This window comes from Onychomys torridus, chromosome 7 (genome assembly GCF_903995425.1).
Source record: "Onychomys torridus chromosome 7, mOncTor1.1, whole genome shotgun sequence".
In the NCBI taxonomy this organism is placed as follows: domain Eukaryota; kingdom Metazoa; phylum Chordata; class Mammalia; order Rodentia; family Cricetidae; genus Onychomys; species Onychomys torridus.
In genome coordinates this window covers 13,942,924-13,964,924 of record NC_050449.1, presented here as the reverse complement: position 1 = coordinate 13,964,924, position 22,001 = coordinate 13,942,924, and the positions used below count along the sequence as shown (strand labels likewise).

At 41.4% G+C, this 22,001-nt stretch overlaps 1 protein-coding gene across 4 annotated transcripts; it reads left to right on the top strand.

Annotated features, from left to right (window-relative positions):
- Nucleotides 1-57: 57 nt before the first annotated feature.
- On the top strand, nt 58-21,575 carry Znf558 (zinc finger protein 558). 4 transcript variants are annotated; one of them, XM_036193459.1, is made up of 9 exons: nt 58-387; nt 754-881; nt 1,045-1,325; nt 5,115-5,376; nt 5,875-5,963; nt 6,427-6,553; nt 17,723-17,818; nt 18,783-18,877; nt 19,320-21,575. In XM_036193459.1, the coding sequence occupies exons 4-9, from the start codon at nt 5,346-5,348 to the stop codon at nt 20,103-20,105; spliced, it is 1,224 nt and encodes a 407-aa protein (XP_036049352.1). In that variant the 5' UTR covers nt 58-387; nt 754-881; nt 1,045-1,325; nt 5,115-5,345; the 3' UTR covers nt 20,106-21,575. The 4 variants fall into 4 exon arrangements, with proteins under 4 accessions (XP_036049352.1, XP_036049350.1, XP_036049354.1 ...); XM_036193457.1 differs by adding an exon at nt 3,813-3,888 and having other exon boundaries at nt 58-881; XM_036193461.1 differs by lacking the exon at nt 1,045-1,325 and adding an exon at nt 3,813-3,888 and having other exon boundaries at nt 58-881.
- Nucleotides 21,576-22,001: the final 426 nt, after the last annotated feature.

Sequence of the window (22,001 nt, the reverse complement as noted above, 5' to 3'; positions counted from 1 at the left end):
TGCCCCCGGAACTAATCCCCACCACAGCCACTCCCTCCGAACTATTTCCCCCGCTATCATCCAACGGGGCCGGCCAAGCTTAGCTCTCCCCGTGCCCAGGTTGTTCCTCCAACAGTCCCCCGCCGCCGGAACCGCTCCTGGTCTCCTTGGCTGGCCTATCTCGAAGTCCAACTGTGTACAGAGCCAATAAGGAAACCGGGAAGAACACTTTCAATCTACAGGGATCCACGGATGCCAAATCTGCCTCCTAACCCCACCCCCCAACCCCGACTAACTTTTGGGCGGAAGTGAACTGAGAAGCGGCCCGCACAGGGCCGGAAGTGGAAGAGCAGGGCGGAACTGAAGGAGGAAGCGGCCTCCAGGGAGCTGGTGTAGTTTTTCTTCCCGGTGGGCGCCTTCGGCCGCTGGGAGGGGCGATGTAGTGTGTGCACAATGGGCTCCGGTCGTATTGAGAAGGATCTCTGACCGCCAGCGTCCTCGACAGGGGGTCCCCGGACTCCTGCTTCCTCCCGGAAGCCTCAGGCCCCTTCCGTAGCCTGGAGATAATCCCGAGCTCTCGCACTTCACAGCTCTGGAGATGCTTTTTGTTCTCCCACAGTGAGGCGGAGCGGACAGAGCTACTGTTAGCTGGCCGGTGGAGGCCAGGGACGCAATTTTGGGTCCTGTCAAGCAAGGCGCAAGCAGTGCAAATTAGCAGTAGTGCTGGGGGTGGAAATCCTTCAGCTCTGTGAAGTTCAATCCTGTCACTTTTAGGCCCTCTAAGCGACAAGGCATGGAGTCACTGGAAGAACGCTCTCCAGTCAAATAAGTTGCGCAATTAAATAGACACATCATTTCATCTTCTGCCTGCTCTTTTGAGCTTGTGCCTGCATAGAGATCAGGTAATTCCATTTTCCCTGCCATAGGCTGGGCTCTTATTAATTCGTAAACACAGGCGGAGGGTGGGTATGGAGATTTTTTTTTCCTATCATAACTCGTACTTTCTGTAAAAGGCCTCAGCATCGATTTTTATGCCTTTTTTTTTTTTTTTTTTTTTTTTTTCAGTTAAAAAAAAAATCATTCAAACAGATTTGTGTTGAAAACTCAGTGTGGGGTTGAAAACGCCTCAGTGAACACCTGCCTTCATTAATCCATGAATTTCATGTAACCAGATGAATATGAAGCAATGGAGTTCCAGCCGACCCTGCAGTATGGAACTTCTATAGGGCTTTTCTTTTGCTTGTAACAGGTTGTAACTCTAAGGATGTAACCACTTAAGAATGAAGGTTATCTGAAGAAGCTGTATCAGTGTTTGATGGGTTTATATTCAAGGGATGGATACTAAGGTGTGTAATAAGTAAATGTAGTTACATGCAAATTATATGAAATAAGCATAATTAACCATGAATATGAATAAGCACATAAATGTAGAATTTTCTTGTGTACCACAGCACTGAAATTTTCAGGATTTTAAATTAAGCACAAATATATGAGATATTTATGTGTATTTTTAGCCCTTACAAGTCTTCCCTGTAAATGCTAGAACTACTCAGTGGCATTCTTCAGAAGTCATTCCATATGACTTCTAAATGCCTGTACATCCTCATGAAGTTTCAGAATAAAGGGGCATTATGAAAACGAAGTTCTGCAATTCTTTGTTAGTAATAGAAATCTAAAACTGAATAGACTGGCTACTAAATGATGAGAATTGAAAACATTTAGAAGAGTATCAAAGAACAACTTTCAGATTAAAGAGTAAGATACAAGGCTGTCCTTCCTTCCTACCTTGCCTCCTAATGGGAATTTAGCTTTTCTGAAACAACGGTATGATCTTTTATAATATAGAAGATATTTATTAGCTATATGTGTTTGGTTTCTTTTATCCAGGGCTAGGGATCAAACACTGGTCTTGGACAAGTTAGGCAAGTGTTCTACCACTGAGCCACATCCCTACTCCTGCCGATTTTTATTTCAGCATTCCTCTAATCATATTAAGGGAATATTTGGTTCTTGTTTAATTGATACTCATTATTGCACAAGTTTGGACGATCAAGACCCTCATTTTATTCAAGGCTGAAGAGTTTTCTAGGCCAGAGGACCCTGAAGATTCAGAATAGTCCTAGACAATCTAGGATACTTGGTCACTTTGACGAGCTGGGCCTTGGGCCTGACGCATGAGGCCCAAAACAGACTTTGTCCTATCTCTGTGGAATATACATGCTAACAGAAAAGATGCTAAAGATTGAATATTGAGGACTGAGTCTAAGGAGACAACAGAGCCATTTGGAAAGGAGTAGTAATTGGATTGCAAGCTAATGGTGCCTGGTATCTCAAATTACTGGAAACAGTGGCTTCCGATGACACAGGGACATCATTTTCTTGATGTCTAAGTGCCTCAGGCAGCTTTCCTATAAGCTTTTTAAAAAGCCTTTTCCATGTTACACAAACTTCCCACATCCCTTGTTTTGTGGTTCTTTCCTCCATCCCCCTTTGCTCTCCCCCACCCCACCCCTGGGTTTTATTCTGTAGAGCCCTGGATGGCTTCGAACTCACAGATCCTCTTGCCTTTGTCTCCTGAATGTTTAAAGGCATGCACCACTATACCTGGCAATCTTCCTCCACTTTTAAAACCAACAAGGAGGCATCCTCAGCTTTCTTTGCCTCTGGAGTTGTCTGCCTTTCATCCTGTCTCTGTCTCCTCTCTTTTTCTGTCCCCTCCTGTCTCTTGCTGTTCATATCTCCCTTCCTACCTCCCTTCCATTCTTTCACTCCTATGCTTCATATTGTCAACTCTCAGATTCTAACTCCTCTCTCCTTACACCTAGTACAATCCGATTGTACAATCCAATTGTACAATCCAATTGTACGTTCCAGGATATCTCCTAATTCAGGGTTTCCGCCTTACTTGCAGCATCAGAATTCTTTCTGCAAAGCAGAGGCTGGAAATTACAACTGGGAATGAGAAGAGTTCTAAATGTGTCTTCTAAAGAGCCCTAGGAGCCAAAGAATCCCTGTAAATCCACTTTGTCACATTGTCCAAACTTTTTAGTGTTTATACTCTGTCTCTGCCCTATATACTCTACATGCTTTCCTTGAGATGCATTAGTAATCAACTAAACCTTAAGAAGCTGCTTTATGGTGTGAATGTCAGGGGAAGGAGACCTCCCCTTCCTCTAAAAAAGAAACATCATATATACACATACTACTTTCTTGATATCTTGATTTATTTTTTCCACTTAAATTGAAGATAATTTCTGTCAGTACCTACAGATGTTTTCAGGTTTGTTTTTATATTTTTTCTCACTTTGTGTTATTATGTAGGTTGCCTACAATTTTATTTAACCTTTCCCATTTGATGATTATTTGTATTTATTTTCAATTTTTATTAGCCGTTTATTTATTTTTACATGTGCTACTGTGGAAATAAGAGGAGAGCTTGCAAAAGTTGGGTCTCTCCTTCTACTATGTGGGCTGTGTTTATTTTATTACATTTATTGTGTGTGTGCGTGTGTGTGCGTGTGTGTGTGCGTGTGTGTGCGTGTGTGTGTGCGTGTGTGTGCGTGTGTGTGCGTGGTGTGCGTGTGTGTGTGCGTGTGTGTGTGTGTGTGCGTGTGTGTGTCCGTGTGCGCGTGTGTGTGTGTGTGTGTGTGTGCGCGTGTGTGTGTGTGTGCGCGTGCGTGTGTGTGTGCGCGTGTGTGTGCGTGTGTGTGTCTGTGTGTGTGCGTGTGCGTGCGTGCGTGCGTGTGTGTGTGCGTGTGTGTGTGTGTGTGTGTGTGTGTACCGTAGTGTATGGTGAGAGGACAGCTTGCTACTTCTCATCTTTTGCCATGTAGGTCCCTCGGATCAAGAAGAGTCATGAGGCTTGACAGCAAGCGCCTTTACCTGCTAAGCTATCTCCGCAGGACCGCTGTGATTATCTTAATTATTTGCTCTTATAAGTACAGTCAGTGATCTTACCCTAGTCTTTTGGTATTTGAATATCAATTGAGCTAATTCTTAGAAATGGGATTGAAAGGAGACTTTGTCTAATGTTGACCAGATTAATTTCATAAGAGCTATGCCCAGCTGTGTGCGCAAAAGCTTTTCCTTGTTTCCTCAGCAAAGGCTGAAACCTATGGTTTTGCTTGTGGAACAGATGGGAAATAGTGTCAGGTGCCTCTGTTATAGTGAACATCATTGATTCAGGAGTGTTGCTTCAGAGATGGAAGTGGTGGACAGTCGATGTTACTGTCCACCAAATAGGACAAGAGTGAGGGAGACATGAGAAAGATTGCCTGATACAGAGAAGCAGACTGGACAGTAACTAGAAACAAAACATACTTAGGGATAAGATTCTCTCACCACAGAGGATGCTATCTGGCTTGGGTGGCAAGATGGAATACTTGAAGGGAAAAAATGCACGGGGCCCTCAAGAATGGATGCATCACCAAAACCCACCCCGACATCGGTGGTCGCTCACCAATGCTGGAGACCTGGAACTCAATGCACTATTTGCAGGTAGCTCCACAGGTCAGAGAGCATCTCATCCAGGCAGCTTAGCTGGCCGACCCTCTTCAGGCAGCTCGGCTTTGTCTCCCCAGCAGTCCTTGCTGCTTATATTACTTTGAGAAGACAGGGGCCTTGGGAATCTGATCAGTTTTATGGTTCAGGGTCTCCTGAGTTGTTTACTTTTCATGTTTTAAGGAGTCTCCCTTTAGAATTTCCAGAATCTTAATAAGCCTCCTTAGAAATGTGTGAGTTTTAACAAGCTAAGACAGAAATGGCTGCACTCCACCAATAAAGAAATTGTTCCCGGAGTTGTGTGGACCTTTTAAGCAAATTAATCAAACCTACGAAAGGGATCCTGGAAGCCCCAGTTTTCAGCCGCTAGGTGAAGAACATAGGGAAGCCCACTTAGGGCTGGCAGCTGGCGTCTAAATTTGGGGTATAGGGGCACGCTGGGAACTGATCCTGCAGCCTGTGAATATTCAAGCCTGATAGTGTATCCAAGCAGATTGTGCCAGGAGTAGCTTGAATTAGTAGATGTCCAGCTGGTGAGGACTTCAGAATTTCTGTGTTGCTTGACATAGGGAGAATTCTTATTGCTGGTGATGTGAAAGCAGAGGGAAAACAGACCTTTTTTCTTCCCTGGACAGACAACCTGCCATGCAGGATAAAGGCCCAGTGTGGGATGTGCGTGTTGAAAGAAGGCTAAGATGGACAAGCTGAAAAAGGCTGGCCTTCAACACCCCTGGGAAGGAGCGTGGCTGTGGAGACTTCCTATCTTCTGTTGATCCCAGCGTGCTGCCCTTGGAGTCTGTGGGAGGTCAAGGTCTATCTGACCCATCTACTGTACTGTGTTCAGGAGCTCTAGTGCTGCAGTCGGGATGGCATCGGCTGCTGTTCCTCTGACCCATGGTAAGTCACTGGGTCCCTGCAGCCTTTAGTGTAAGATTCAAATGTCCCCGTGTTCAGAAAGTGGTAGAGGATGGGTAGCCATTGAGGAGGCTCAGGCCTAGCAGGAAAGGCAGGAGTGAAGCCCAGTAGTCCTTAGATATGATAGATAGCTCTTAGAACAGGATGTAGCTACTAGGTGTTGGAACTGTCATCTTCATGATGACTATATGGTCTCTTTTGAATTATACCTTTAATTGTTCCTGGAATAAATGTTCTCTTCCTCATAGGCAGTTGGACCAGGTACTCTGAATCTTCGCTAAGTTGAGACAAGGTTATGCCATGTTTATGAAAGCTGTGACTAAGTATCTATGCAGGAGTAGAAGAAGGTGCTATGTATGTGCATGTGAATATGCATGCTGTAAGTGTAGGTGGTGATATATTGTCAGTCTCGGGTGGATAAGTAAACTCAGAGCATCTTAGGATGTCCTAGATTCTCATGATTTATTTCTTCTTCCCCAGTTCAGTCTTCTCTGTACCCACTCTCTCCCAAGAAAGGACACACAGGGAAAGAAGGGCTGGCCAATGAGTTCTTGACAAACTTGATACAGGTAAGTTGGGTCTTCATTTTTTCCAAGTCATTCCTTCCATAAAACTTGTTACTATAAAGACTTATATACTCCAAGCAGGATCCCCAGGCATCTGGCAAGGGCTTGGAGAGGTGAGGTCAACTAAAAGTTTGACTGTCTTTTTTTCAGTTTATCACAGCATGGGGAAATTATTCATTCATGTAACAGTTGTCTCTCCCCTTTGTGGACTGTGCCAGGCTTGTGCTTAGCCCCAGGAGATGAGATTACAGGAGTTCAAGTCTGGGTAGAAAAAGAAAGGGACTTCGGGAGGTAGGGCAGTAGACCTGAGAAGAGCCAGGATACAAGGCCTAAAAGCTGAGGCAGATAGAATTCAACATGCCTAACATCTTTTGCTCTGGATTTTCGTCTTTGGGTTTACCATCTTGGGCTCTCTTATTGTCTTTGATGGGGTCCTTGGCTCAGCTGTGATGTATGAATGATTTAGGAGCTGGTGTCCTTCGAAGATGTGACTGTGCAGTTCACAGAGGAGGAGTGGGCTTTGCTGGATCCTTTACAAAGAACTCTGTACAGGAAGGTAATGCTGGAAAACTGGAAGAACCTGGTTTCACTTGGTAAGCCACCATCAGCCCTGTGCTGCATTTATTTAATGACTCGAGCAAGATTTTCGGTCCAGTTTATTTATTGGTATAAAACAAAACAATGTTCAAATCATTTTAAAATATACAATTGAGTGACTTTCAGAGTATTTATCATGTTTTATAGTGGTGTAATTTCAGAACATTTCAATACTTCTGCTCTGGTTGGTTTAGCCTCCAAGGTTTATATGCTAGGAATTGAGTCCCCTGTAAAAGGCAGTGTTGAAGCGGTGGAAGCTTCTAGTGGTGGGGCATGCTGGAAGGTGTCAGGATCAACAAAACATCTTCACAGCGGATACATGCTGTTTCCTGGGAGTTATCAGGTCATATGGGACCAAATTAATTCTCTTTTGAGAATGTTGTTGTAGAGGGAGGCAACTCTACTCTTCATACAGCTGATTCCCTTTCTATTTCTCTGCCATATTAACCTTTAAAAAAACATTTATTTTATTGTCTTTAATTTTGTGTACGTATGTGGCATGTGTATGAGTGTCAGTGCCCATGGAGGCCAGAGGTGTCACATCCTTTTGGAGCAAGAATTATAGGCAATTATGAGCTGCTAGGTGTTAGTGCTGCAAGTTGAACCTGAATTCTCTGTAAGAGCAGTATGCACTCGTAACTGCGCTGCCATCTCTCTAGCCACTCTCTGTCATATTGGGACAAGGCCAGGAGCCTTCTCCAAATCAAGTGCCATGCTGTTTGGACTTTCTAGACACCAAAATCTTGAGCCAAAATAAGCCTCTTTTCCTTATAAACTGCCACAATATCTTGTTACAGCATAAGAAAAGAGACTAAAACAACTTTGTGTGTGTGTGTGTGTGTGTGTGTGTGTGTGTGTGTGTGTTCTTGTGTGTGTTCTTTCAAAGTTTCTTTTTTTTGGGGGGGGGCGTTTTTCAAGACAGGGTTTCTCAGTGTAGCAGCCTTAGACAAGGCTGGAACTCACTCTGTAGACCAGGCTGGCCTCGAACTCACAGAGATCCACCTGCCTCTGCCTCCCAAATGCTGGGATTAAAGGCTTTGAAAGTTTCTTACATGTATTCAATGTACATTGATAATATCCATCACTACCTCCCTCCACCCTCTTTAAATTCCCTCACCTGTGACTCCATTTCAACTTTTTGTATTTTGGGTTTTCTTATTAATAACCCCCTGGGTCTAATTAGTTTGCTGTTTGCACATGAGTATGTGGCCATCCACTCCAGCATGAGCAAACTAATTGCCAATAGCTCATCTAGTAGGGATAGGTGCTTGGAGACTCTCTTCTAGCTGTGCTGTAATTTTGACTGGCTTGATCTTGTATAGGTAATTATAGTTGGTTTTTTACTCTTACACTCTTTACTCTTTGGGGGCCCACCAACCAGCTCCCAAATAAATCCACATGGAGACTTATTCTTTCTCATGAATGCCCTGCCTTAGCTTGGCTTATTTCTAGCCAGCTTTTCTTAACTTACTGTGTCTACCTTTTCCACTGGGCTTTTACCTTTTTCTATTTCTGTATACCCTTCTTTCTTTCTTATTGTGTTGTTGGCTGTATAGCTGGATGACTGGCCCCTTCAGTCCCCCTCCTTCTCTCACTCCTAGATCTCTTCTATCTTTCTTCCCACATTTCTCCTTCTCTTTTTATTCTGTCTGCCTGCCAGCCCCACCTATCCTTTCTACTCCCTTGCTATTGGCCATTCAGCTCTTTATTAGACCAATCAGGTGTTTTAGACAGGCAAAGTAACACAGCTTCACAGAGTTAAACAAATGCAACATAAAAGAATACAACACATCTTTGCATCATTAAACAAATGTTCTATCGTATAAGCAAATGTAATATATCTTAAAATAATATTCCACAACAGGTAACCACATCATAACATCTGTTGATGCATGCAATGGCCATGTCATGTCCAGAAATCAGCATTTCCTCATCACCCCGCAATCCAACAGCCCCTACATTATTTCTGTCCCCTCATCCACTTCAGTTCAATGGAAGTGGTTATAGATGACCCATCCCTCAGCACTTTAATCAGTTGTGATTCTCTGCAGTAACTACTGCCCAAGGCAGAAAGAAGCTTCTCTGAATAAAGTTGAGAGAAGAACAGACCTATGGATATCAACATAAATATTTAGAGTGCAATTGGACAGCATAACCATTTAGCAAAACAAGAGTATGTTCCTCCCTAGGATTTCTCCACTTATGGGCTTTTGAACATATTTATAGTACCAGGAATGAAATCTCTCCTATGAAGCAGACCACATATCCAGTCAGAAAGCAATTGTAAACCCCATAACCATCATGCCACTCAATGTTGTACAAGTGGGCACTTTTTTTTGCTAACTAGTCAGTATTACAGCATGCAGGGTCTAGCACTAGGTAAGACTGTTGATATCTCTTCTCCATCAGCAGCTGCATAGTACTTTCTGGCACTATACAACCTTGTCATTGGGGAAAGAGGTTCCTAATAATTTTAAGGTTGATTTTTCTACATTTTGCATTCAAAGTGAGTGGTGTCTTCAGCAGTAGGGTCTTATTGTCTAGTTACGGTAGGCAACTAAACAGTGGCAATAGCCTGATATTCCATACCTGGCACTAAGATTTCCACCTATGCAAGCTACTTCTATTCTATATATATATATAATCAGCTTGCAAGCCAGTGGATTCCAAAAGGCTTATCTTAGTTACTGTTCTATCATTATGAAGAGGCATTGTGACCAAGGCAACTTATAAAAGAAAACATATAATTGGTAGATTGCTTACAGTTTCAGAGTGTTAGTCCATGGCCATCATGTAGATAGCCTGGTGGCAGGTAGGCAGGCAGGCAGTCATGGCCCTGGAGTAGTAGCTGAGAACTTCCATCGTCTATAAGATGGGGGCCAAGAATGAGAGACAGGGCCTGTCCCACTCCTAGTGACAGAGTTCCTCCAACAAGGCCACACCTCTCAGACTTCCAAACAATCTGCCAACTGGGAACCAAGCATTCAAGTATGTGAGTCTATGGGGCCACTGTCATTCACACCACCACAAGGCTTCTTCATAGATCCTAGTTTTGGCTAATCCACTCCTGCCCACCATTTCCTTTCCCCAGTCACTCTATCTCCACTTAATTAAACTTTAACCCCAAATGTATCTCCCATGTCCTTTTCTGTCACCTGTGATCAACTGTTCCCCCAGTTGCAGTTGGTTTTGTTTTGTTTGGTTTGGTTTTGTTTTTTGTTTTTGTTTTTGTTTTTTTAACCTTCCTCCCTGGATTGGAAGATTGTAGGTTTCCACACAACTTTTAGAAGGATTGTCTTTTGTTTTTGGTGAGAGGGGTTGTTTTGTTTTTGGGGTTTTTATTTTGTTTTGTTTTGAGACAGGGTTTCTCTATGTAGCTTGGCCATCCTGGAACTCACTCTGTAGACCAGGCCAGCCTTGAACTCAGATATTCACCATCCTCTTCTTCTCAAGTGCTGGGATTAAAGGTGTGTGCCACCACCTCCCAACTCATGTGCCCTTCATTTAGTTAAGCCTCCTGCTAACACCTCATTTCTCCATTCCCTACCCAGCTCCAATCTTGAACTTTTCTGTCCCCATATTCCATTTTCTATTTTCATTTTCCTTGTATTTTACTGTTTCCCCTTCCACCCATGTCCGGAAGGCATCCATCACCAGCAGAACACATTTATTTAGTTTCCTAGCTTCCACATGTACTCTGGTTTAAAGATACAAAACAAAAAACTTGAGGCTAGGAACCATGTATGAGAGAAAACATGCAGAATTTGCTAAGGTGACTCTCAAACCTCATCCATTGCCCCTGGTTACCATTAATCTGCTTTCAAATACTATATTTTAGAGGTTTAGCTATGTACCAGGGTTTCATTCATTGTATTGTGGACATACCAAATTTTGCTTATCTATTAATTGGTTGTTAAGAATTTGGTTATTTTTTTTATTTTTTGGCTATGGCTATTTTTAATAATATTGTTATGAGTGTTTACACATTAGTTTAAGCATTGGCTTTTATTTCTTGGGATACTTCTGGGGTTGTTTTGTTTTGTTTTGTTATGAACACTCAAAGTCTTCCGTGGCATATGCCCAGTTATACAGTCACACTAATGCATCTGGAATATTTTCTTTTGATCATAGTCATTGTAATGGATGTTAAATGATACCCATTGTTTTGATTTGCATTTTCTTAATGAATAATGATATTAAGCATTTTTGCTTGTACTTGTTAACTATTTAACTGTGAAAAAATATTCATTTAAGTCCTTTGTCCATTTGGGTTATTAGTATTTCTGTTAGAGCATGAAATTTTGCTAGGTATTTTGGATACCAGAGACCTTTTCAAATTTCAGTTTTCTCTGAATTCCTCTATTATGCATCTTTTCATTTTCTCAATGCTGTCCTTTGTCATAGAGTTTTCATTGCTCTGATAAAACCATGACCAAAAGTTGGGAAGGAAAGAGTTTCCAGTTGTAGTAGGTCCATCACTGAGGAAAGCCAGGGCAGAACCCAGGGCAGAAACCTGGGGAAAGGAACAGGAACAGAAGCCATGGAGGAATGCTGTTTACTAAGCTCCTCACAGTCAGTGAACTGGACCCTCCCATATCAATCATCAGTCAAGAAAAAGTACCACAGGCCAATCTGGTGGGGGCATTTTCTCAGTTCAGATCCTCTCTACAAAGTGACTCTAGCTTGTGTCCAGTTGACATTGTGTCCAGTTGACCCCTTGTTAGCTAGCACGTCACTATAACTTTTACTTTCTTGTTCATCTTAAAGACCTCTTTTTTGTTGTTGTTGTTTTCAAGACAGAGTTTCTCTGTGTAGTTTTGGTGCCTGTCCTGGATCTCACTCTGTAGACCAGGATGGACTCAAACTCACAGAGATCTGCCTCCCAAGTGCTAGGATTAAAGGCATGTGCCACCACTGCCCAGCAAGATCTCATTTTAATATTAATATAATAATATAAAACCTTCTAACTTTTAAAAGTCCCAGTCTTTAAAAGTTCAATCACTTTCTAAGCCTAGTCTTTTTAAAATATCCAGAGTCTTTTTTAAAGTTCAGAGTTTTTCTAAAATAGTCAAAATATCTCTAAAATATCCATAGTCTCTCTAAAACTCCAAAGTTATTTTAAAAGTTCAGTATCTCTCAACTGTGGGCTCCTGTAAAGTAAAAAAAAAAAAAAAAAGACACAGTTTCTTAACTCCATGTGGGAAAAACCAGGGCACAGTTATAATCAAAACAAAACAAAACCAAAGTTCAACAGTATAAAGCTAGGTACTTGATGTCTTCGGATCCATTCGCAGTCCTCTGTGCTTCTCTGAAGGGATTGAATCATTATCTTGAGCTCCACCCTCCACAGCACACAGAGCTTGTCTCCTAGGCTTAGTGCAGCTCCACTCCACAACTTCTGATGACTTTAGTCATCATGCCACTCTGTTAGCACTCCAACATAATGCTCTGGTCTCCACTGCAACTGAGCTGGCTATACCTTCAACTAATAGCAACTTCTCTCTATGACCCCTTCAATCCTGGGCCTTCTACTGCAATTGAGGTTTTGCCATCACTAGGGGCCTCTCCCAGCCTCTCTTCAGGGATTCCTTCATGCTTTCAAAAACAGTACCACTTGGGAGATTTTTTTTTTTTTTTTTTTTTTTTTTTTTTTTTTTTTTTGAGACAAGGCTTCCCTGTGTAGCTTTGGAGCCTGTCCTGGAACTCACTCTGTAGCCCGGGCTGGCCTTGAACACAGAGATCCTCCTGCCTCTGCCTCTGCCTCCCGAGTGCTTGGATTAAAGGCATGTGCCGCCACTGCCCAGCCCACTTGGGAGATTCTTAACAGTACTCAGTTTAGCTGTTACGCTGAGGTACAGTCTTGACACCCTCAGGACTAGAACAGCTTCTGTGTGCTGACCCTGAGGGAACACTTCCCAGAAAATTCTTCCTCAGTTATGCTATTTTCTTGTTCACAGCTGATTCTGCCCGCCCAGCATCCATTATCCCCACAAATCGAAGGTTTTACTACAGTGGTCTTGATCTCTTGTTAATCACAAGAGATTCAGCTACAGCTGAACAGACACCACAGCTTCTTCACCCCTCTAGCTTTTCTTTCTTACTTTTTTCTTTTTCTCTTTCCTCCATTTTTTTTGCCTATGCTTTTGATATATTCAAGAAGCCATTACTAAATGCACCTTTTTAAAAAACTTGTGCAGTAGTAGTGCTCTCCTTTAATCCCAATACTGAGGAGGCAGAGGCAGGTGGATCTCTTAATACTAGGTCGGCCTGGTCTACAGAGTGAGTTCCAGGACAGCTGTGGGTACACAGAGAAACCCTGTCTCAAAAAAAAAAAAAAACTTTCTGTATTTTCTTTCAGTAATTTATAGGTTTTAATTCTTACATTAGGTATTTGATCATTTTGAGTTAGTTTGACAAATGATGCAGAGGAAGTTGAACTTCATTCTTTCTTTTACATTTGCCTACAGTTGTCTAGTGCCTTTGTAAAATGGTCTTGGATGGTATATCAAAGATTGATTTACTTTGCATGTGTAAGTGTACTTGAATGCTTTTAATTCTATTCCAGTAGTCCGTGTGCCCGGGTTATACAATATTGTTTTGATAACTTGCTTTGTAGGGAATACTGGCCATTGTATTTTTTAATCTATGTACATATGGTATGTGTCTGTTCATATGTGTTTATGATATGTGTGTATTGGTGAAATTATTAAGGCCACTCCACGTAGTTAAAAGGGAGGTTTATTTTGTGGGGTAACTTACAAATGAAGGGATAGGTTCCAGGGTCTGGGAAAGGTATGGTGCAGTCCTGCAGTGTTCTCTGGAGAACTCTGCTTGGTCTACCTCCAGCGACCAGGGTCCGGCAACCAAGAGAAGCCTCTCCTCTAGTTCCTGGGTCTTCATCTTCCTCCCTCAGCCCCGCCTTGTGGGCGTGACTATTACAGAAGCCTCAATGGGGGTCAGAACTTCCAGGCCAAGGCTAGAATGGCTACCCACTACATGTGTGCACCAATGTGGGAGGTTGGGTACACTAAGGTTAACAGTGGATGTCATCCTTGATTGCTCTCCACTTTATACATTGAGGTATGGTCTCTTACACAACCTGCAGCTGGCTGTTTTGGCTAGTCTTGTGAGCTAGCTTTCTCTGGGAATTCCCTGTCTGCCCTTCCATGCCCTGGGATTACAGGCAGCATGCCATAGGCACCTAACTTTACATGTGTTCTGGTGATCCAGACTGCCACTCACGTTGCTGGAGTAAATATTTTGCCCACTAAACAAACTCCTTACAAACTCCTTTGACCTTTTTGTTCTTTTTTTTTTTTAAGATTTATTTATTATGTATACAGTGTGCCTACATATATGCCTGCACACCAGAAGAGGGCACAAGATCAAATTATAAATGGCTGTGAGCCACCATGTGGTTGCTGGGAATTGAACTCAGGACTTCTGGGAGAGCAACCAATGCTTTTAACCTCTGAGCCATCTCTCCAGCCCCCTTTTTGTTCTTTTTTAAGAGTTTGTTTTCTGTTTAGGATTCCTAGAAATTTTACAGATTTTAAAATGAGGTTATTCATTTTTCTAAAGTAGAAAGTCAGTGACAGTTTTGATCATTATTGATCTGTGGATCACTTGCTAGTGTTATCACCCTAACAATAGTAAGGTTTGCAGTGTATATTCTTCTGTTCCTCATTTGAAATTTTCTTCCATTACTGTTAGAGGAGATATTTAGCATGAGGCATTGATTTTTGTTACAGGATGGTGGTAGTGGTTTTATTTTTACTTATGGGATTGAGTCTCTCTTTCCCAGGCTGTTCTTGAACTGGTTTTTTTTTTGTTTTGTTTTGTTTTATTTGGTTTGGTTTCTTTTTTCTTTTGTTTTTTTGAGGCAGAATTTCTGTGTAGCCCTGGCTGTCCTGGAACTCTCTCTGTAGACCAGGCTTGCCTTGAATTTAGAGATCACCTGTCTCTGCCTCCTGAGTGCTGGGATTAAAGGTATAAGCCACCACTGCCTTGCTTGTTCTTGAACTCTTATGTTCAAGTAATCTCTGTGTGTCAGCTAAGTAGCTGAGAGTACAGTCTCACATAGCCACACCTGGTGCTTCATTTTTTTTAATATAGTAATACTGCTTTTGTAACCTAATTTGGTCAGTGCTAGACATGGTTGCATGTGCATTTGAGTTGAATGTGTTTTCTCTTTTTGGTGCATATACTTTACATGTCATTAGGGCCATTTAGTTTATTCTTTATGTCCATTGTTTCTTTACTGACATTAGGTGGCCAGTTCTCTGTAGCACGAATCCTAATTGGTCTTAATAATAAAAACCCAGAGCCAGATATTGAGGTAAATGCTGAAAGATCAGTAAAGGAGCCAGCCACTAGAGAGACTTCTTACCTCTACTGAATCCTCAGCCTGAAAGGGCCGAGCTCCTCTCTCCACCCTGTCTTATCACTTCCTCTCTCCACCCAAACATATCACTTCCTGTTTCCTCCTCCCAAGTGCTGTGATTAAAGTTGTATGCCATCACTGCCTGGTCTCTAATGGCTAGCTCTATGTTCTGATCTCTAGGCAAGCTTTATTTGTGAGAGCACAAACAAAATATCATCACAGTTCTCATTTGAAGGAATTAATATGTTATTGAAACTAAAGTTTTGAAATCTCAATTATTATAGCACTCTATTCCCACCTAAATCCATGGTTTCTCTCTTTCTCTATTTGTCTTTTCTGTGTGTCTCTGTCTGTCTCATATTTTGAGACAGTCTCCCTATGTAATAAGGCTAGACCAGGTTGGCTTTAAACTTACAATGATCTTCTTGACTTTTAAAAAATTATTAGCAATATCCTAGTAAAAGCCCATGGCTGGGAAAGTCATAGGCCCTAGAATGGAACCTTTTATTGATATTTTACTAAATAACCATGCTATCAAAGTACCTTCTAAATATGTGTGCTTATACCCATAGACCTTGGCTACTTTCAACCTTGGTTAAAAAAAAATCTTTTTGCAGTGGTGAGCAATCAATGGAAGAGATGCCTAATTGGTCAAAGTCCTGAGAATAAGAGACTCAGTACCCATTTCCCATTTCTAAGTGGGAAATCTATATTACCACTACCCTCCTAAGACTTAAGGAACAGAAGAAGAGATAGGGGGCTGGAGAGATGGCTCAGAGGTTAAGAGCACCAACCGCTCTTCCGGAGGTCCTGAGTTCAATTCCCAGCAACCACATGGTGGCTCACAACCATCTGTAATGAGATCTGGTACCCTCTTCTGTATACATAATAAATAAATAAATCTTTTAAAAAAAAAAAAAAGAAGAAGAAGACATAGGAAGAACATAAAATATGGAGGATGGAGAACACTATGAAATACGGCTTTCTAGGTATGACATACGTGACTGGCATACTCAACTCATGAACTCACAGCAGCTATGGTTATTTGAACAAAACATACGTAAGATCAAGCCAGCCAAATTCCTTCATAGTTAGGATAGATGATAACTAGATCTTACCTGCCTCCTGTGGAGCTAGTGGCAATGGATGGAAACTAAGAGATAGGAAATAGAGAGAGGGACCTATTGAGGAGGATATAAATGTGATCATGTGTCATTGTATTTATGTATGCAATTCTCAATAATAAAAGTTTAAAAACCAGGTTTGGATTTTAGAGTGTTTTGGATTTGCATTAGGTTACTCAATCTGTGCAGCAAATCTGGAGTCTTATTTTTCTACCTGTCTGTGGGGTTATCATGTCATTCATTGAATGTAGCGTTACTGATGTTTCAAAACTAATTTTCCAATATCTATATTTATCAGGTGCGGACACAGGTAATTTGTCAGATATTTCTTTGAAGTCCTAGAACCAAAAGCCTAAATGTCTTAATCTCTTCAAATGAACTTTGTGCTTGCATGAGGTCATATAAATACTAAAACTAAAGGAGATGGTTTCTAACACTGCCTTGACCTTCTGCTTCATGCAAAGCCAGAGATTAACCAAGAATGTGAGCCTAGTGCTTTGTAAGGTCTTCCTTCCCTGGGTGTGTGCTGTTACCATGGTCTTGATTCTGGAGAACATTATCTTTACAATAATCTTCTAAGCAAACTTCTTTTAGTATACTTTTTGGTTTAGTGCTTATTTGTGTCTTCTTTTTTCTCTTATACATTGACTTTTAAATGTGTTTATCACATGTGTGTCTATGTTTGGGGTTAAACAAATAAAGGAACACCCTTTAAGCCAATCGTGCAGGAAGTACCTGGAGGCCAGAAGAAAGCAGACTAAGCTCTGTTGTGCTCCCTCTAGGATAAACAATGCTTGCTGCCCTCTTCCCGTATACAACCAGAACAGAGAAAGGATGGGTATGAGTCAGTTAAGGGCCTGAAGCCCTCTTACTCATGCTAACTCAGGGGTGGTTATTTGGATTTTGTTTCCATAGTTAAACATTCTACGAACAGATTTAATTTTTTTGAAGTTTGTAGTTCCAGAAAGGTAATTTATTTGTGTAAATTTATTTACTATTTTTTTGGAGGGGGCGGGGTTGAGTTTCCCTTTTCATCATTTTCATTGTCAATTTTATGTCTTTCTTAAGTTCCTTTATCTCCTTAAATGTGAATCGGCATTTCAAAGCACAGTGGTGAAAACAGATTTGGCCCATATTTTCATGGACCTTCCTGTCTAATGTCTTCCTTGAGAAATGATTCATTCTCTCTCTCTGTCTCTCTCTCTGTCTCTCTCTCTCTCTCTCTCTCTCTCTCTCTCTCTCTCTCTCTCTCTCTCTCTCGTCCTGACTTTATAATCGCTATAGTTCAAACTTTAAGGGCCTTTTAAATGTATATTTGAACTTAGGCATGCATATCTGGGATTATTAATAACCCATTACTTTGAAATTGAGGTAGAGGTACTTTTTTTTTTTCTTGCCAGAGCTGAGGACCAAACCCAGGGCCTTCTGCTTGCTAGGCACACATTCTACCACTGAGCTAAATCCCCAACCCCAGAGGTAGAGGTACTTTATTTTTGTTCCTTATGAAAGTTACTGTGTTCTTTGGAATTTAGACAAAATTATTCCACTGCGGCTAAAATCACATTTTTTTAATCTTCAAAAGTTTGGCTTCAGGTTTATGGAGTTGCATAGTGCTTGAATAATCTTTCTAACATTACATGTATTTTCTCCATAAATAGGGCATCACCTTGATAAACCAAATCTGATATCCCAATTGGAGCAAGAAGACAAGGCTATAATAGAGGATAGAGGAAGTATTCCTGGCATTTGTTCAGGTGAGCAAAAGTGGGTCTGGGCTCTTCTGGGAAGTGGCTGCATGGAAAGGTCACAGTCACGACAGAACCCAGTGGTACCTTTTAGAACTTTTAATGGAGGGAAGGGGGAGGAGAGGAGCCAGGCCTGGCAGAGAGGAAACAGAAAGAGGAGCGCAGAGGGAGAGACAGGGGCAACATGGCGCCGCCTTATAAAGGCCAGGACGCATCTGTGCACACAGGCCCATGCTCAGAGATCACAAGGTCATATCCCCCTTGTCACATGGGGCCTGGGTCACACAGGACGTATGATCCGGAAATGACTAGGTGGAGATGACTAAGTGTCCCACCAGACCATGGGGCATGGTTGGAATTCCTATCTATCAGCTATGCCCTAGGAAGCAGGAATGAAAAATAAGGTATTCTTTTCCTCTGAAAAAGGTAGACATGAACTACCACTGTTTTTACTGTTCTCTCAACTCTGCCTTTGTCATCTCATGCCTTGGCCTGTGAAGGAAAAACAAAGATGCAGTTCTTTGCATTACAGATTTTAAGTCATAGGCTGGAGACATGGCTCCAAGGTTAAGAGTACGTACTGCTCTTGCAGAGAACCAGAGTTCAGTTACCAGCAACCACATAGGAAACTCCTACCTGCCTATAATTCTAGCTCTAGGAGAACCCAACCCCTCTCTTTACCACAGACATCAGTATATACAAGCACATATAAACACAATTAAAAATAAAAAATAAATTGTAAATTTTAAGTCACAGTCTCCATTCCTGATAATTTATTTTGTTATTTTCTTATCAATCTCAATATATGTCTAGAATACATTTTCTTTAACTCCTAAATTTTCCAGATCTAACACCCCTTTCTCTCCAGTCTTTACCAAGTATTCTTATCTCTCAGAGTCTTTCTTAAATCATGTGTGCACCTCACCACTTTTTTTTTCTTTGTTGACTTATTGTTCTTTTTTATTTGTTTCAGATTTGGAGACTGTGCTTAAAGCCAAATGGCTAACTCCTAAGGAGCATGTCTTTAGCAAAGAAGATGCTAACGGTGGGAAAACAGTCAAATTGGAGGTAATGAGTTCTGGTTTTCCCATGTTAGGAAAGATAGGAAACCCAGAGAGTCATCATGAACAGTATCATCTAACTTGAAGAAGTGATGTTTCTAGGAAGGTGCTGTGAAATGATGATATTTTGATAAAGAAAAACATTAAGCCAACTTCAGACATATTTCTTCACTGAGAATTCCCACAAGTTCCTATTTCATTAAGTGTGAATCAGGTGTTGGGTGCTTGAAACATAAGTGGTCCTAAATTATCAAGAAATGTTTTTAATATAAGGATATATAGCCAGATGGCTGTGCCTTTGAACAAGCTCAAACTAAGCAGAAGTTATATATAAGCACTAAAGAGCCTAACTTTTATAATGTCATAGATTTTCTGGGAGAAGGAATCTTTTAGCATGTTATAGTATTAATATTATAAATTATACTTAAAATTTATGTCATAATTAACAGGAAAGAGATCATCATGGAATGAAAATCAATGAATGCAATCAGTGTTTTAAAGTCTTCAGCACGAAATCTAACCTTACTCAGCACAAGAGAATTCATACTGGAGAAAAACCCTATGACTGTAGTCAGTGTGGAAAATCCTTCCGCAGTAAATCCTATCTTACTGTTCACAGAAGAATCCATAATGGGGAAAAACCGTTTGAATGCAATCACTGCGGAAAAGCATTTAGTGATCCCTCATCCCTCAGACTTCACGTAAGAATTCACACTGGGGAAAAGCCCTATGAGTGTAACCAGTGTTTTCATGTCTTTCGTACCAGCTGTAACCTCAAAAGCCACAAGAGAATTCACACAGGGGGTGAGAATCACCATGAATGTACTCAGTGTGGAAAGGCCTTCAGTACAAGGTCCTCTCTCACTGGACATAATAGCATTCATACTGGAGAAAAGCCCTTTGAGTGCCAGGATTGTGGGAAAACCTTCAGGAAGAGCTCATATCTAACCCAGCACTTAAGAACTCACACTGGAGAGAAGCCCTATGAATGTAGTGAGTGTGGGAAGTGCTTCAGCAGTAGCTTCTCTCTAACTGTACACAAGAGAATACATACCGGAGAAAAGCCATATGAATGCAGTCACTGTGGGAAAGCTTTTAATAATCTCTCAGCTGTGAAGAAGCACTTGATGACTCATACTGGGCAAAAACCCTATGGATGTAGCCATTGTGGAAAATCTTTCACCAGTAACTCCTACCTCTCTGTGCACAAAAGAGTACATAACAGGTGGATATGAATTGTTGTGATGAGAAATGACTGAGAGAAAGCTTTGTTGATCTAAGATAACTTGAGAGAATTTACATCAGGTGTACATGTTATCTATTGGTATGTAATATATTCTCACCCAAATGTTGTAGCTTTAAAGAAATACCTCACACTTTATATGTCAGGAATATGAGGACACCTTAGTTGTGTACTTCTTCCTCAGGACTTCTCATGAGCTTACGTTGAGGACATCAAACAGAGCTGCATCTTCTAAAGTTGTCATTGAAGGAGCTACTTCTAGGATGGCTCACTCTCACATGCCTAGGAATTTACTGCTGGTTCACTGACTTACCATGTAGGCCTCTCCGCATGATTACATATCTTTATAATATGGCAAAAGGACAGTCCCTCCCCCAAGTGTTCCAAGAGAAGCCAATTAAAAAATGAAGTATAACCTGGCCTCCAAAAGGTATATTTTTACTTCTTCCCTATTGTATTCATCGAACACAGACCAGCCTTGATACAGTGTGGGAGAAAACTACAGAATATTTGAGGGTCAGGACACAGCTCTCTGAGAACCATCTGAGAAACTTGCCATGAAATTAATGAAGTTTTCAGTAGACCTTAATCCTTTTAAACAGTGTGAAATGACATTTGGTAAATTGTTAAATCTTTCTGCAAAGATGCCTGTGTAATAAAGCTTTTTAGTTCACTTATCATAATGTGTCCCAAAGATGATGTGCTGGAAAAAACCTGGTAAGTAGAATCATGGTCATGTGGTAATGGTCTTCAGTGATGTCAGTTAGTCCTTACGGTCTTTCTTGTGGGAAATCACACCATTGAAAAACAAAAGAAATTCAGAAAACTGTACAGCAAAGTGTTCACATTACTGACCACAGATAATGAGGTGCTCTGCTGTGACAGTGGGAAATCTTCGACTCTTTTCCTTTCTTAAAGGGGTATGAAAATGACTTCTGATGAGCCCCCTTGAGTATCATAGGCATTGGCAAGCCTTTGAGGATTCCTGTGATGTAGGGAAAAAATGGCAATGATTCTTCTAAGCACATAAATTAGAGGGACACCTTAGGAAAGTGAAGTAATACATGTCAGGATGCTTCAGCATCAACTGTCTGCTGAGTAACTATAATCATTTATACAGGAAATGAAATGAATGAGTGTGGGGATACTTCTACCAGTAGGTAGTATCTGTCAGTTCAGTTACCAGCTTATTAATTTTCAATCTTTGTTTTATAAATGTGTATGTTTATATGTATAACCCCACCCCCAAAAACAGCCCTTTACTTTTCCAAAATTTCAGTGTAGTGTATTTATAGCTTGTCTTTGGAAGGGCTGGGTGTGGTGGCACACACTAGTAACCCTAGCACTCAGGAGGCGGACAAGGTAGATTGTGAATCTGATGCAAGCTGGAACTGGCCGACATAGTATTTTTGTCAGAGTATAGGACATTTTTTTTTTTTGGACCTGAGTATCGAACCCAGGGCCTTGCGCTTGCTAGGCAAGAGCTCTACCACTGAGCTAAGTCCCCAACCCCAAAAGAGAACTTTTTTTTTTTTTTTTTTTTTTTTTTGGTTTTTCGAGACAGGGTTTCTCTGTGTAGCTTTGCGCCTTTTTCCTGGAACTCACTTGGTAGCCCAGGCTGGATTCAAACTCAGGGAGATCTGCCTGGCTCTGCCTCCCAAGAGCTGGGATTAAAGGCGTGTGCCACCACCGCCCAGCTAGGACTTTTTGATATTGATCTTTTTTCTTCTTTCTGCCCTGCAAGTACCTAGTGTCCATTTTGTCCTGCTTAGGGCCAATAAGATGGCTCACTGGGTGGAGGTTCTTGCCACCAGACCTGATCACCTGAGTTCAGTCCCCAGAACTCAGACAGTGAAAGTAGACAATGGACTCTTGACATCCACACACA